General features: G+C 49.2%; 5 protein-coding genes across 5 annotated transcripts; 2 read left to right on the top strand and 3 right to left on the bottom strand.

Annotated features, from left to right (window-relative positions):
• Positions 1–103: 103 nt before the first annotated feature.
• Positions 104–1,319, top strand: LACBIDRAFT_248110 (uncharacterized protein; the record flags this gene model as incomplete). Its single annotated transcript, XM_001878981.1, has 5 exons — positions 104–133; positions 184–363; positions 425–957; positions 1,007–1,150; positions 1,205–1,319. 5 exons carry the CDS (start codon positions 104–106, stop codon positions 1,317–1,319), a joined length of 1,002 nt encoding a protein of 333 aa, XP_001879016.1.
• Positions 1,320–3,855: 2,536 nt separating this feature from the next.
• Positions 3,856–4,740, bottom strand: LACBIDRAFT_325308 (uncharacterized protein; the record flags this gene model as incomplete). The annotated part of the gene is made up of 4 exons (XM_001878761.1): positions 3,856–3,862; positions 3,910–3,928; positions 3,973–4,133; positions 4,187–4,740. 4 exons carry the CDS (start codon positions 4,738–4,740, stop codon positions 3,856–3,858), a joined length of 741 nt encoding a protein of 246 aa, XP_001878796.1.
• Positions 4,741–5,039: 299 nt separating this feature from the next.
• On the bottom strand, positions 5,040–7,679 carry LACBIDRAFT_248146 (uncharacterized protein; the record flags this gene model as incomplete). The annotated part of the gene is made up of 6 exons (XM_001878760.1): positions 5,040–5,891; positions 5,951–6,044; positions 6,096–6,211; positions 6,264–6,548; positions 6,588–7,087; positions 7,142–7,679. 6 exons carry the CDS (start codon positions 7,677–7,679, stop codon positions 5,040–5,042), a joined length of 2,385 nt encoding a protein of 794 aa, XP_001878795.1.
• Positions 7,680–8,460: 781 nt separating this feature from the next.
• LACBIDRAFT_317138 (uncharacterized protein) lies at positions 8,461–11,232 on the top strand (the record flags this gene model as incomplete). Its single annotated transcript, XM_001878980.1, has 13 exons — positions 8,461–8,502; positions 8,557–8,584; positions 8,634–8,761; positions 8,813–8,933; positions 8,985–9,176; positions 9,226–9,309; positions 9,363–9,459; positions 9,517–9,679; positions 9,735–9,854; positions 9,904–10,313; positions 10,372–10,566; positions 10,623–10,698; positions 10,762–11,232. The coding sequence occupies 13 exons, from the start codon at positions 8,461–8,463 to the stop codon at positions 11,230–11,232; spliced, it is 2,127 nt and encodes a 708-aa protein (XP_001879015.1).
• Positions 11,233–11,517: 285 nt separating this feature from the next.
• On the bottom strand, positions 11,518–12,996 carry LACBIDRAFT_317137 (uncharacterized protein; the record flags this gene model as incomplete). The annotated part of the gene is made up of 7 exons (XM_001878759.1): positions 11,518–12,135; positions 12,190–12,308; positions 12,364–12,440; positions 12,490–12,551; positions 12,601–12,721; positions 12,777–12,822; positions 12,882–12,996. 7 exons carry the CDS (start codon positions 12,994–12,996, stop codon positions 11,518–11,520), a joined length of 1,158 nt encoding a protein of 385 aa, XP_001878794.1.
• Between the last annotated feature and the right edge of the window lie 43 nt (positions 12,997–13,039).

Here is a 13,039-nt window from a genome sequence, read left to right as displayed (position 1 = left end):
CTTTGAGCGTGATATTCGAATGTGTACGATATGTTATTCTGCTCATTTACATATCAAGCGTGGAAGAGCGCCGAAACTTCTAAACCAATTCTAACTACCCATCATGAAAGTCGCGGTATTTGGTGTGCAAAAGGTGGGAACTCGGCCATCATTGTCGTCACAAATAGGCCTTTACGTCCACAGTATGATGTCAAATCGCTCAACGACAGCAACGGTGAAGATAGCGACGTGAAATTCTCGTTTTTCGACGCGCTCCTCGACGAAAAGACAGCCATCCTAGCCTGCGGTCATGACGCGGTGTGCATATTCGTCAACGACATCTGCGATGCTGGTGTGATTGAACAGCTCGCCGGGCTCAAAGTAGTACGTCCTTCGCTCTGGATCAACGCGATCGCCAACGACCTAATCCACTGTCTTACCCCAGCGATTCATCGCCCTTCGATGCGCAGGCTACAACAACGTCGATCTCGCGGCCGCCGCGAAGTTCGGTATCAAAGTCGCTCGAGTTCCAGCGTATTCTCCTGAAGCCGTGGCAGAGTTCACGGTTGGGATGATTATGACTGTAGTCCGGAAATATCACAAGGCCTACAACCGCGTACGCGAGGGCAACTTCCTCCTGGATGGCTTGCTGGGGTTCAACATCTCCGGGAAGACCATAGGCCTGATCGGAACGGGGAGGATTGGCCTGTTGACTGGCAAGATCCTTGCGAGAGGCTTCAACGCCAAGGTGGTTGCGTACGATCCCTATCCTTCGAATCTTGCCGAGGAGTATGGCATATCCTACGTGGATACCCTCGACGAACTTTTCGTTCAGTCCGACATCATCAGCTTGCATTGTCCCCTTAATGCTAGTACGACATACATCATCAACGATGATGCGATCGCGAAAATGAAGAAGGGTGTCGTGATAATCAATACCTCGCGAGGTGGCTTGATTGATTCTTACGCGTTGATTCGGTATGCTACCCACCTTTGATGCCGTTCCAAACACTGACGACTCACATAGAGGACTAAAGAGCGGCCACATATCTGCTGTTGGGTTGGATGTTTACGAAAGAGAATCGTCATACTTCTTCGCGGATTCCAGCGCCAAAGTGATCACCGACGATACTTTTGCTCGGCTTCTTACTTTTTATAATGTGTTCATGACGTGAGATCTAATTTTGCAACATGGTCTCCGTTCTCTTCTGACTTTCAGCAACAGTGGTCATCAAGCTTTCCTCACCAAGGAAGCTCTCGAGAACATTGGTGAGACGACGATCAAGAACTTACGTGACCTTGAACGCACCGGAACTTGCCAATTTATCGTGGAGAAGTAAGTAGATCGAGAGGTTATCCATAATTTCGAAAGCGGCGTCTCTATTATTTGTATTGATATACATATTACAGGGAAGCGTATCAAGGAGTAGCAATGTATCGGACGTGAAATGACATTATATTTGATCAGGGGTCCATGTCCAGCACTGTCTACTTCCCCATATCGCTTCTTGGAGTCAAGTTCTGGCGATCCTTCTCCCTGTCGGCTCACTTACATACCGTGAGAGGATCTGGAACTTTGCCATCTGGGAACGCCCCCCTCCTAGTGAGTTCAATGAGCCGACGACGACTTTACTTTGCCAAGATTGCGAGTGATCAAAATGGAGAAGTTCCCGGTCACAGATCACACAGATCTCTCACATTTCCTTGCTCAGGATGTCCCAACCCATCGGTAAGCTCCTTTCACTCACATAGCCATTTAACTAACTTCCATCCAAACAGCCCTGCTTTCGGTGTACGACAAAACCGACCTTCTGAACTTTGCCAAGGGTCTTCACGATGTTGGTGTCCGATTACTAGGATCAGGAGGAACTGCGAAGAAAATAAGAGATGCAAGGATCCCCATCGAGTGCGCTCTTTTTCTCTCTCAATCACTGATCCTCTTAGTAACGACGTTGGAAAAAGGGACGTATCGGACATCACCAAATGCTAGGCGGACGAGTCAAAACGCTTCACCCTGCAGTCACGGCGGTTCGTATCGCCTCCCATAAAATATATCTACCTAAATTTACTCATAAAGCAAACACAGGAATCCTTGCATGCAACTTCCCATCGGACTCTGAAGACCTCAAAGCGCAAAATATCTCCCCAATCTCCATCGTCGTCTGCAACCTCTATCCATTCACCGAAACAATCGCCAGGTCAAACTGTACCCTAGCAGATGCAGTCGAAAAAGTTGATATTGGGGAGTGACACTTCTCCGCGCCGCGGCAAAGAACCATGAACGCGTCTCCGTCCTCTCCGATCCGAAAGATCACAAAACCTTCCTCGGTGCGTGGAAGGATGGGAAGGGAGATATGGGGCAGGGACTGAGAGCTTCTCTTGCGCTGAAAGCGTTCGAGATGACTGCAAGGTACGATGAGGCCATCAGCGGGTATTTCAGGGAATAATACGCTAGCGCCGAGTTGCCAGCTGAGAAGTTGGCAGGGCCAGTCCAGAGGATCGCGCTGAGGTATGGTGCGAACCCACATCAAAAGCCCGCGCAGGCATATGTCTCCGAGGGAGAGCTTCCGTTCAAAGGTGTGTTGTTCCTTATTCGTCGAATTGTGGTAAATATTGACCGATTTAATAGTGTTGAGCGGATCGCCTGGATACATCAACCTCCTCGACGCGCTCAACTCCTACGCCCTCGTCAAAGAACTCCAAGAGGCCCTCGATCTCCCGGCCGCCGCGTCCTTCAAGCATGTCTCACCCGCCGGTGCAGCTGTCGGCGTCGAGCTCACAGAGACAGAGAAAAAGGTCTACGGCGTCGATGACCTCAAGGAACCTTTAACTCCGCTCGCTTCTGCGTATGTTAGAGCTCGAGGTACGTTTGCTGTCATCGCCTTGTAGGGCTCACTTGAACTCAACCTGCCAGGTGCGGATCGTATGTCCTCCTTTGGCGACTTTATCGCCCTTTCGGCTTCATGCGATCTCGCTACTGCACGCATCATCTCGCGCGAAGTGTCTGATGGGATTATTGCACCTGGGTACACGGATGAAGCGCTCGATGTGTTGAAAAAGAAGAAGGCAGGGAAATATTGTGTTCTTCAGGTGAGTACTCCCATCTCATTCGTGAGTCAGATAGAATACAGATGAACGGATGCAGATCGATCCAAGCTATGTCCCTCCCAGCATCGAGACGAAGCAGGTGCACGGTGTCCACCTCCAGCAAAAGAGGAGCCAGCGGCTAAGACAAGAAGAGAAGAGCTTTCTTCTCAACATTGTCACCAAGAACAAGGAGGTCCATAATTTCTTTGGCCTTCATCGCCACTCACTAATCAAGTCATCCCCAGCTCCCGTCAAGCGCGGTCACAGACCTCATCGTCGCCACACTCGCTTTGAACTACACCCAATCCAACAGCGTCGCATACGCCTTCCATGGGTCCACCATCGGCATCAGTGCAGGCCAACAATTGCGTATCCATTGTACCCGTCCCGCCGGCGGGAAAGCCGATCTCTGGTGGCTCCGCCACCACCCACGGGTCCTTGCTCCCCCTTTTTAAACGCGCGGAAAAAGCCAACGCCATCGACCTATTCATCAGTGGGGAAGTGTTGGAGGGCGGGAAGAAGGAATGGTGGGAGTCTTTATTGGAGGGCAAGGTCCCAGCATTGGAAGAGGATGTAAAGAGGGGGTGGAGTTGGATGGGGTTGCATGCTCTAGCGATGTGTTCTTCTCGTTCCCGGATAATCGGAAGAGCGGGTGAGATTATCTACCTTGCGGCAGTGTAATGGACAAGGAATGTGGTTAAATCATTATACTCTACTCATTATGGAATAAACAGTAATCTAGGGTAATGGTACTATGGTATGAGAAGACGAGATCCAATCCAAAAGATATCACTTTCTAAAAGAAGATCAGCAGAATAAGCTGGAATAATAAAAACTACTCACAAGGTTGTGATTTTCCAATCTGCGGAATTGACGTGCCTTGCAGTGTTGATTGTTGTCACATACCGTTGAGCGTCATCCAACTCGTCGTCAACAGAGTGTTTGATGAGTGCGTGGAAAAGCCAAGCGAAGTATAATTGGTCGTTGTTGTTTGGGGGAGTGTGATGGAACGGGCCATACGGTCCGATTTGACAACGTGAGCGTAGGTGTCACCCAAGAAACGGTGCCTACTGAAGTCAAAGCTAAGAAATACAAAGAAATAATCAATAAAAATACCTACTCCAGAAAGTCCTCAAGGTCAGCCTCTGGAATTCCAGAGGCAACGGAAAGCCGTGTTTTGTTGTTGTGAATCCACGCTTTCCGTGGTCCGCTGCCTGTACCAAACCCTTGCTCGCGAAGCCACGCGTCTAACAGACCCCTGAGGTGGATCGCGTCCGCGAGCGGCTTAATATCAGCTACATGGTCCTGAAGACTCGAGATCTGCCGGGCCTTGACTCCATCTTCGATTTCGAGGTTCGAGATCTTCTCCGCCTTGATCTTATCTTCCTTTTCGAGATTTGATACTCTTTTAGATAGTTCTTCAAAGAGTTGCATGTTGGGTGGGAGCGACCATGTAAGTTGTAGAGAAGGGTGCGGGGGAGCGATAATCAGATTTTGAGCCTCGGAGGGTGACGGCGATACCAATGTGAGTCCATCGAGCGCACGGAGCCGTGGTTGTTCTTCCTCCATAGAGCGGGCCAGCTCGAGGGCCGTGAGGGTCGCGTTGTGAGGCACGGATGTGTCAAAAGACAAGACCTGAAAGTTTTGCGTAACGCGGGCATTAACGTGGATCATCTTGGTGCAGGGCAAAAATAGGAGATATGTAGCTGAGATAGGAGGTAGCGCGAGGGGTATATGAGGGTATAAGTGAAGGGGGGGGGAAAGGGGATGACACCTTTAAGGGTTTCCTCTCCGTCCCGTGACCGCGTGTATTTGAGTTCCGAGTCTGGCGGGTTGCATTCACATCTTTCGCAAAGCTGTCCACAATTTTAGTAACGATATTCTTTCCAAGCTTTGGATGACAATCTACAGTACAGAGAAACATTTTGACAACACATCGAGGTATACAAAATCATGGAAATCACTCTTCTGAATCATCCCTCTATCCTCCTGATCGTCCTCTTCTCCCTCTCACCAACAACCTTGAGCAACCCCTCGTTCTCCAGCCCCTTCATCACCTCTGAAAACTCAGTAACATCAACCTTGACACTACTCTGCTCCCCAAGCTGTTTGACCACCTCAGACCACTTGATACCTCTCCCCTTCCCAGCCCCATCCAACAAGCTCAGCACCTCCTTCCTCATGTCCTCCCTCAACTTCCTCTGCCCAGATCCGGTACCGGTGTTCAGCAACCCCATATCAATCTTCCCAGTACGTGGATCCATCGCACTCGTCCGTATAGCATCGCGCATGAGCCTACACGCCTCCTTCACATCTTCCAACTCGACAAAGTCTGAGAAACGCATGCGGGCATGAGCCTCTGAGAGCCGGATCATGCTCTCCAGCTGACGAGTGGTAGCGGTGATGCGCTTTTCAGAAGCACGCGGGTCGTCTCCCATGTTCCGCATCTCAGCATACGATTTGACGAGCTCCTCTTGTGCCTCTTCGTTTATGACGGGGTGGATATGTGAACGGGCGTAGTCGATGTATGCGGAGAGTTCGTGGATGGGTAGGATGTCCTGCTCGGCTGAGACTGGGACGTCTTCGAGGTATAGACTGGCTATGTGTTGTGCGAGTTTGCGGTCTTGGACTTCGTCGACTTGGTCGAGGACGAGGTAAAGGAGGTCGAATCGCGAGATCAGCGTTGGGGGTAGGTCGATGTTGCGTGTGATGGGTAGGTCGACGTCGTACTTGGAACCAACAGGATTGGCAGCTGCGAGGATGGATGTTCGAGCATTGAGGGTAGTGATGATGCCTGCTTTTGCTATTGAGACTGTTTGTTGTTCCTATTTAATAGCATTAAGCTCGTGACGATATCCAAAGCTGCTGCGAAATCTAAACTTACCATGACTTCGTGGAGCACACTCCGAGTAGCATCGGACATCTTGTCGAATTCATCAATACAACAGACACCCCCATCACTCAGGACAAGAGCTCCACTAATTCAGCCCAATCAGCGAGTTGTTGAGTACTCGAGCATAAAAGACTACCTTTCCAAAACGAGCTGCTTTGAATCCGGATCGCGCGTAACGTAGGCGGTCAAGCCGACTGCTGAAGAACCTTTGCCTGATGTGTAGACGCCACGAGGTGCAATCTTGTGAACATACTGCAGATACGTCAGAGAAAGATCAGAAAAAGAATGTAACTGGAAAGCACACCTGAAGAATTTGAGATTTACTCGTACCAGGGTCACCAACGAGAAGGACGTTAATATCACCTCTGTACCTCGGCCCACCACCTCCACCACCTCTTGAAATACTCTTATTAGTACCACCAAACAGCTGTAACAGAATCCCCTTCTTCACGTCGTCCATCTCCCATATCGAAGGGGCGAGCGACCGGGCTAACAGCTCATAGATATCAGGTCGACGACTAAGTTCCTTCAACTTTTCCTCCAACTCTGCTTTCCGGCTTTGTCGACCTTCGATCCCGCTTTCTTCATCCTCGTCGCCTCCATCACCGACACCACCAACACCTGGAACGTGGTCGCCCCCTGGTGGTCGGGTAGTCTTGTCAAAGCCAAGGGTACCACCTCCACCCAGCTTGACGTGGACGACGTCAAGGTACGTTTTGAAGAGACTTTTCATGGTTCGTTGGCGCGGGTTTACGCGGACAGGTATACTCCGGAAAATGCCAGTCACGACTAGGCGGTCTCCAGGTTTCGATACATCGACCAGCTCATCATAAACGCTCAGAGAGACGGTATGGGGCGTTTGTCCGTCAGGCACTGCGTCGGGAGTCTCTTGCAGGCGTATCACTTGTCGGTCGGCAAACTCGCATCGGTTATGCACGAGCGACATTGTCCCCAGCGATCCGCAAATATCGCGAGGACACCTGGCTGGTTCTTCGATTTTACCGCGGTCAATTTCGACTTGGACGGTATGTGAGCAGGTTAGGCAGCGGAAGAAGGCAACTTTCATGTCAGGGATAACTGGCGTTGCGCGGATGACCAGTCCTTTGATGGCCACTAGTTTATCGGTATCTGAGATGCATTATGTTGGTCCACACTTGGTAACTTTGACCAGCAGGAACATACCTGTTGGGTTCAAATCTCTCATGTTCACGGTCGTAAGTCCAAACGGCCTGACTTTGTAAATCTTCCCCATGATATCAGAAATTTCCTCATCTCCGTCAGCGCCCTCCATTCCATCCACTCCTGCCTGTTGATCCATGTCCGCAATCTCTAACATCAAGTCCTTCAATACCTGGTCCATAGCAGGCACAACTTCCTGGGGGTATTTGACAAGCTGACTGTGAAGTTTTTTGGTGGGTGGGTATGCAAGAAGGTTGACGACATCCAGATTCAAGTTCGTATCTCCCGTAGTCCTCATCCTGCGCAAGTACGTTTCGTATAGAGCCACCTCGCCTTCCTCAGGTGTAGCAAACACACGTGTTTTCAGACCAAGGTCTCTGTCATATGAAACACGATATTTCGGCTTGAAGCCTTTGAGAAAGTTGAGGAATAGTTTCATGGTTTCTGCGAGGTTGACAGTTGTACCCCAGATGGCTCTGATTTCGTCTGGCTCGTCTGAAGGGGCGGCTGGCGCTGAAAGGTTGGGTGCGGCATTGGACATTGGGACATCGAGATGGGTGCCATCTGAGTTGAGGTTGTCAGGATCGGCGTTTCTTACGGAGTGTCGACGTGCTCGGCGGGCAGATGACGTTGGCGTGATGGAGAAAGACGAGTGGATATCTCCACGACGATTTCTAGGAGTCTTTGTAACAAACGGGCTCCTGAGAGAGATTGTGTTTAAATCGATGTTATTACGATTTGTGATACGTACGATGGAAAGTCAAGGGGGTCGGAATCGACTGGACCTTCTGAGGCGGGTAATTCGACGCGTCTGCGGGGTGTTTTCACTGGGGAAGAGCTTGGAAATGCAATAGGAGATGAGCTCCCAGCTATCAACGCGTTAGCTCATTGTGCTCGGTAAGAACGAAGAGACAGTGTTCTCACGAGCGAAAAGGGGGGTTCTTTTCGGAGTGTCCATCCCAAGCGCTCTTCTGGCGATAGCTCCTCTCAAAGGTGTACTTTCGGGACCATTTTGGTAGCGTTGGCGTGCTGGAGTACCTGCAGCTGAAGGGGTCCCAGCAAGAAAGAGAGGGACACCAACTGGTGGGGCCTCAGGCATTGATTGTTCGTTACTGGTGCCATCACCCATCTGTACATCGTCCATCTCCGAGGAGGGAAAGTCTAAAGCTGGAGGAGATGACATAACGTTGAAAGAGCAGTGCTCAGCGATGAGAGAAGAGGTTGGACGCGACGCGACGCGTCAATTTTGGATTTAGGGCAAGAAGTTTGAATTTGATTGAACAAACAGTCGCCTCAATCTAGCCCACCAACTACAACCAAGTATGCCGGGCGGGGATGCACCAAACTTGGATGATATAAGTCAGGTATGTCTTTCTTTCGTTCTCCAACTTTTGGTCTACATTAACTTTCCAGATCAGACTACATTCTACATTCCCTACAAGCCAGGTCCGTCAAGCGAAACATCCTAACCTACACTTCTAAAGAATTCTACTAGATGTTAGTAAACCTACAAGGTCACGGTTACCAGAATCACAGTACCAGGAACGCGACTTCACTGAAGGACCAGATCTGCGTTTGGCTGCATACCGAAAGGCTTGGACAAAGTGCTTCGATAGATTGCAGGTGCGCTTTGTTGGACCCCTTGAACCTATCAGCGCTCACTCCGTTTTCTAGACAATAATTCATAACTTGCAGACGCCCGTTGTCGCTGCCGTAGTTGAAGAAGTACACAGATCGTATACAGACATCCTCCCTGGCTTGCCATACCCAGAGCTTCCAGTCATATGCATCACAGGTCTGTTTCTTCTTGTCTCTTAAAATTCCATGGACTCAATGATTATCGCAGATCCCATTTTTGGTTCTTCCTTTTTGACGGAACTGACAAACCAACTCGAGTTACCAGAAGACACGCCTGATTCCTTGTTCAGCCAAAAAACATTCGTCACGCATCTTCACCCGCCTGATTGTGGAAACATTTCTTCGGCGATGAAGTCTATTGTCAATGGCTTTGTAGAGAGAGAGACAACCTTGGGCAAGGGTACGGTTTACTGCATCTCCCCTGTCGAGCGTTGAACAAATCAACGTAGTGAAGCGTAAACCAGCGACATCGCTTGCGAATTATGACATCACTTTGCTGTCAACATGGTACAAAGCACTTTGTGAGGCTGAAGGTAATTGTGTTACTGCCGTCCAGGTCTCTTTCTTCAACTGAAGGAAGTTCTAGATTTTGATGCGGAATCTCGACCAAACCTCGTAGTATTTCTACACGAGTTCGAGCAATTCGATCCAATTGTTATGCAGGACGTCTTTTATATCTGCAGGTATTGAATATTTTTCTTGTCTTTGCTCTTCGAACTCGCAAAGATGACGTCTCATAGCACACGAATACCCGACCTTCCTTTGGTCTTTATCCTTTCAACATCATCCCCCACGACGTCGTGGCTCCATACCTCGTATTCTCGGGCAACCTTAGCCCGCCTCCGCGTTCGGCGGTTTGCGCTCCCTTCAGGGGCCAAGATTTTAGAGGACATCATTCTAAAGGTTCAATTTAGCCGTTTTATGCTGCCCTTTGCTTATAATTTTTCTCGTCACACAGACTTTCTTTGATGTCGAATTTGAACCGGACGTGATGATCGGTCCAGCTAATATCCAGTATCTTCAAGACTATTTCACGAGATACGACTCTTCCCTCGACAAAGTACTAACGATACTACAGGTAAGCAACTGACATTTTATGCATATCGCTGACTTTTCATGCTCTCTAGTTGATCCACCTGAAGCATTTCAGTTCCGACCCACTTACCGTCCTCATACATGCCACGCCAGGCGTCACATCACTTTCCAGACCCACTTCCTTCAACTTTATCGACTCCCTCGCAGAAAGATTATACGCCCCGTCAACCCAAACACCATCAGAAACTCACGCTGAAGACTGGCGTTCTATAACTATACCTTCTCTGATCAAATCGATCGACGAAGCAAGGACTAGCTTTCGCTCTCGTGCGCGAGGGATACGCGTTGCGTTTGGCTTTATCAACCTCGTCCAATGTTTTATGGTTCTGCAAGGCTATAAGGGTCTGGGCTGGGGCCAGCAGATCAGCTTATGTGATGTATTCGTTGATATTTTAGAGGGGAGTTTGGAGAAGGATATTAAGTATCTGAGTATCATGGTGAGGTACATATATCATGCAGTTTTCTCCTTATCCCTCCCGTTGACTCATATACTTCGTCAGGAAACTCAGAGTGGAACAGCTTCGTGGTCTGCTTGAAGAAATCCAGTTGTATTTCACCAACATCCCAACCGAGGAAGAAGCTCAAGCTCAAATTGCATCCTTGCAGTCGATACTGCCCAATGACGACGTCAGTCTCTCTGAACTGCGTGGGCAGGTAGCCACTGGGCTGAGCGATTGGTTGATAGGATATCTAAAGTTAGCCAGTCTCTCATCTATCTATCGTTTATCGCAAACATTCATCGAACTATTAGCTCTCGACTGACCCCTCTCGAAGAATCACCTCTATGGGATATCTGGTACACCGGTCTCACACCCTTCCCTTCCGAGGTGCGTGTGCCCAACCGATCTCATCTCAAGCATCACATTGAAAGCTTTTTGTTTCCTTCGTAGCTGCTAAATCCATCCGTAAGAGCCTCGATATTAAGTGGTCTACTTCGACCCCATGACTTTGCGGAACGTGACAACGAATCTGAAGAAGAAGACAGGGAAGTTGGGCTATGGGAGCTTCCGGATACCAGTATTCTTTTCAAGCGATACCTGGACAGCGGGAAGATGATTAATGTGTATGATTGGTTCGAGTCGTTCAAGACTGTTTTGGAGACTCAGGCGGAGAAGGGTAAAAGTAGCAGTGGGAGGGGTACGCCGAAGAAGCAAAAGGGGAAAGGAAAGGGGAAGCAAAAGGCGGTGGAAAGTGAGCCCGGAGAATGGGAAGGTGAGGAAGAGGAGGAGGAGAAGTGGAAGCTTGAGGTTCAGGCGAGGTTTATGCGGGCTATGCAGGAGCTTGATTATCTTGGGTTCTTGAAGCATACGGGGAGGAAGGCTGATCATGTTTTGCGTTTGGTGTTTGATGTTAATGACTGAGTTGTTGTATTGGCTTTCGAAAGATGTTGTATTCATTCATCAACTTTGTTTTTGCTTTCTGTTGAATTGGTATCTGGTATTGCATACAATCATTGACCACGATATAGGAAAGCAAGTGGGCTCGACGGGCAAAGAAGTGGAATAAATAGTACATATATAAGATGGAGAAAGGATGGGGCAATGAGTAGGGGAAGAAATGGAATAAATAGTACATACATAAGACGGAGATTCCACAAGCAAAAGTAAAACTACACAAAAAAAGGGAATGAAAAATCGAAAGCGACATTAAATACAACTCCGGCACTGAGGACATATCAAAGCAGGTATAACCTTCTTACCACCGCCCGTAATACGAACAACAGGACTAGGATTCGGCCCAGCCTGCGCATCCTCAACGCCAAACACCATTTCCTTCCAATTATCAGGAACAGGCGTGCCCCCTAGCGCAGCGTGCACGAGCCTTCGCGCAACGGATACAGCTGTGATGTTCCCTGCTACGCTGCCTGCTTTGAACGCTGCCCCGCGTACCATGGGCTGTTCTGCGTATTGTACGAGTGCGGGTGGGAGTGATAGTAATATTGACTCTGCTGCGTCCTTTTCTTCGAGAGGATGTGAGGCACCAATTTTTGCTTTTGGTGGCCGACCACGCCGTTTTTTCTTTGGTGGTTCTCTTGAGGGTGTTAGGTCGTCCAGCGTGAGAGGGGTGCTGGTGTCGGGCGAACAAGCGAGGAGGCGGAGCGGTCGTGTTGAGATGCTTTCTGTATCTTTGTATTTTCCTTTGATGAGGCATTTTTGATGGTATGCTTTTTTGCAGGAGGGGCGGGGGCAGAAGTGCATTAGGGAATTGGGGTCGTCGGGTTTGTAAGGGAGGGAGCAGATGCAGGTGTTTATACCGGGTTTGGGCTGGGTGTGTTGGTTAGTCCAGGGGAGGGGAGGAGAGGGGAGGGGGGAACGTACGTCGATTGTGCGGGCTTTGTATTCGAATGTGTAGCGGTAATAGAATTGTTCTTGTTGGATGAAGATTTGTTCGGCGTCTGGTTCCCATATTTCCCAGAGCTTGAGGACGGGGACGACGTCTTTGGTGGGTTTATTTTTAAGTGGCAAATGGAGGGCAGATGTTGAAGTGGTTACCGTTGAAGGCCTCCGAATTGACTAGATCAAAGTGATCCGAGAATATTCGTTCGTATTTACCGCAGGACTTGGCGTCGCTGGGAAGAGTGGGTGGATAGAACAGCATGAAGGCGCTATAACACTCACAATGATTTGACTACGCTGTGAACGTCTTTCGGGGAATAGAACCACTGGACACGCACCCACACCTTTGAAAAATAAGATGAGGTGACAAGAGGGAGATAGCAAACGTCGCACCTCATTTATTCTCTCCTCATCCTCGAAATCTATAGCCCGTATTTCCCTAATTTTTCCTACCCAATACTCATGTAATTCAAGCTTCTCAGTAGGCTTGCGATTGAACGGCAGGATAGTCGCTCTGGCCGAAAGTTATCAACGACGAAACCGTGACAATTTTGTGGAAATGGACATACGATTGTCCCTGCGAGAATCTATTTTCGTTCCCTTCTTGATCGTGAACTAGAAAACGACGACGGTCAAGATCGCAAGGGGATGATGGTGAGGAGCGTCTGAGTTACCGATAAACGACGTGTAATGTTTCATTTCGTTCCATTGTTCTGGTGTCGGTGCACTTTTGTCGCCGCCCGCTTGTTTCTTTGGTTCTTTTGACTTGGATTTTGCGCGTCGAGGCATAGTAAGCGCGTCAGGGTATTATACTTTGCTGCGTGTCTTGAAT

The sequence above is a fragment of the Laccaria bicolor genome, genomic scaffold (genome assembly GCF_000143565.1).
Source record: "Laccaria bicolor S238N-H82 LACBIscaffold_7 genomic scaffold, whole genome shotgun sequence".
Classification (NCBI taxonomy): Eukaryota; Fungi; Basidiomycota; class Agaricomycetes; order Agaricales; family Hydnangiaceae; genus Laccaria; species Laccaria bicolor.
This window is presented reverse-complemented; position numbering and strand designations above follow the sequence as displayed.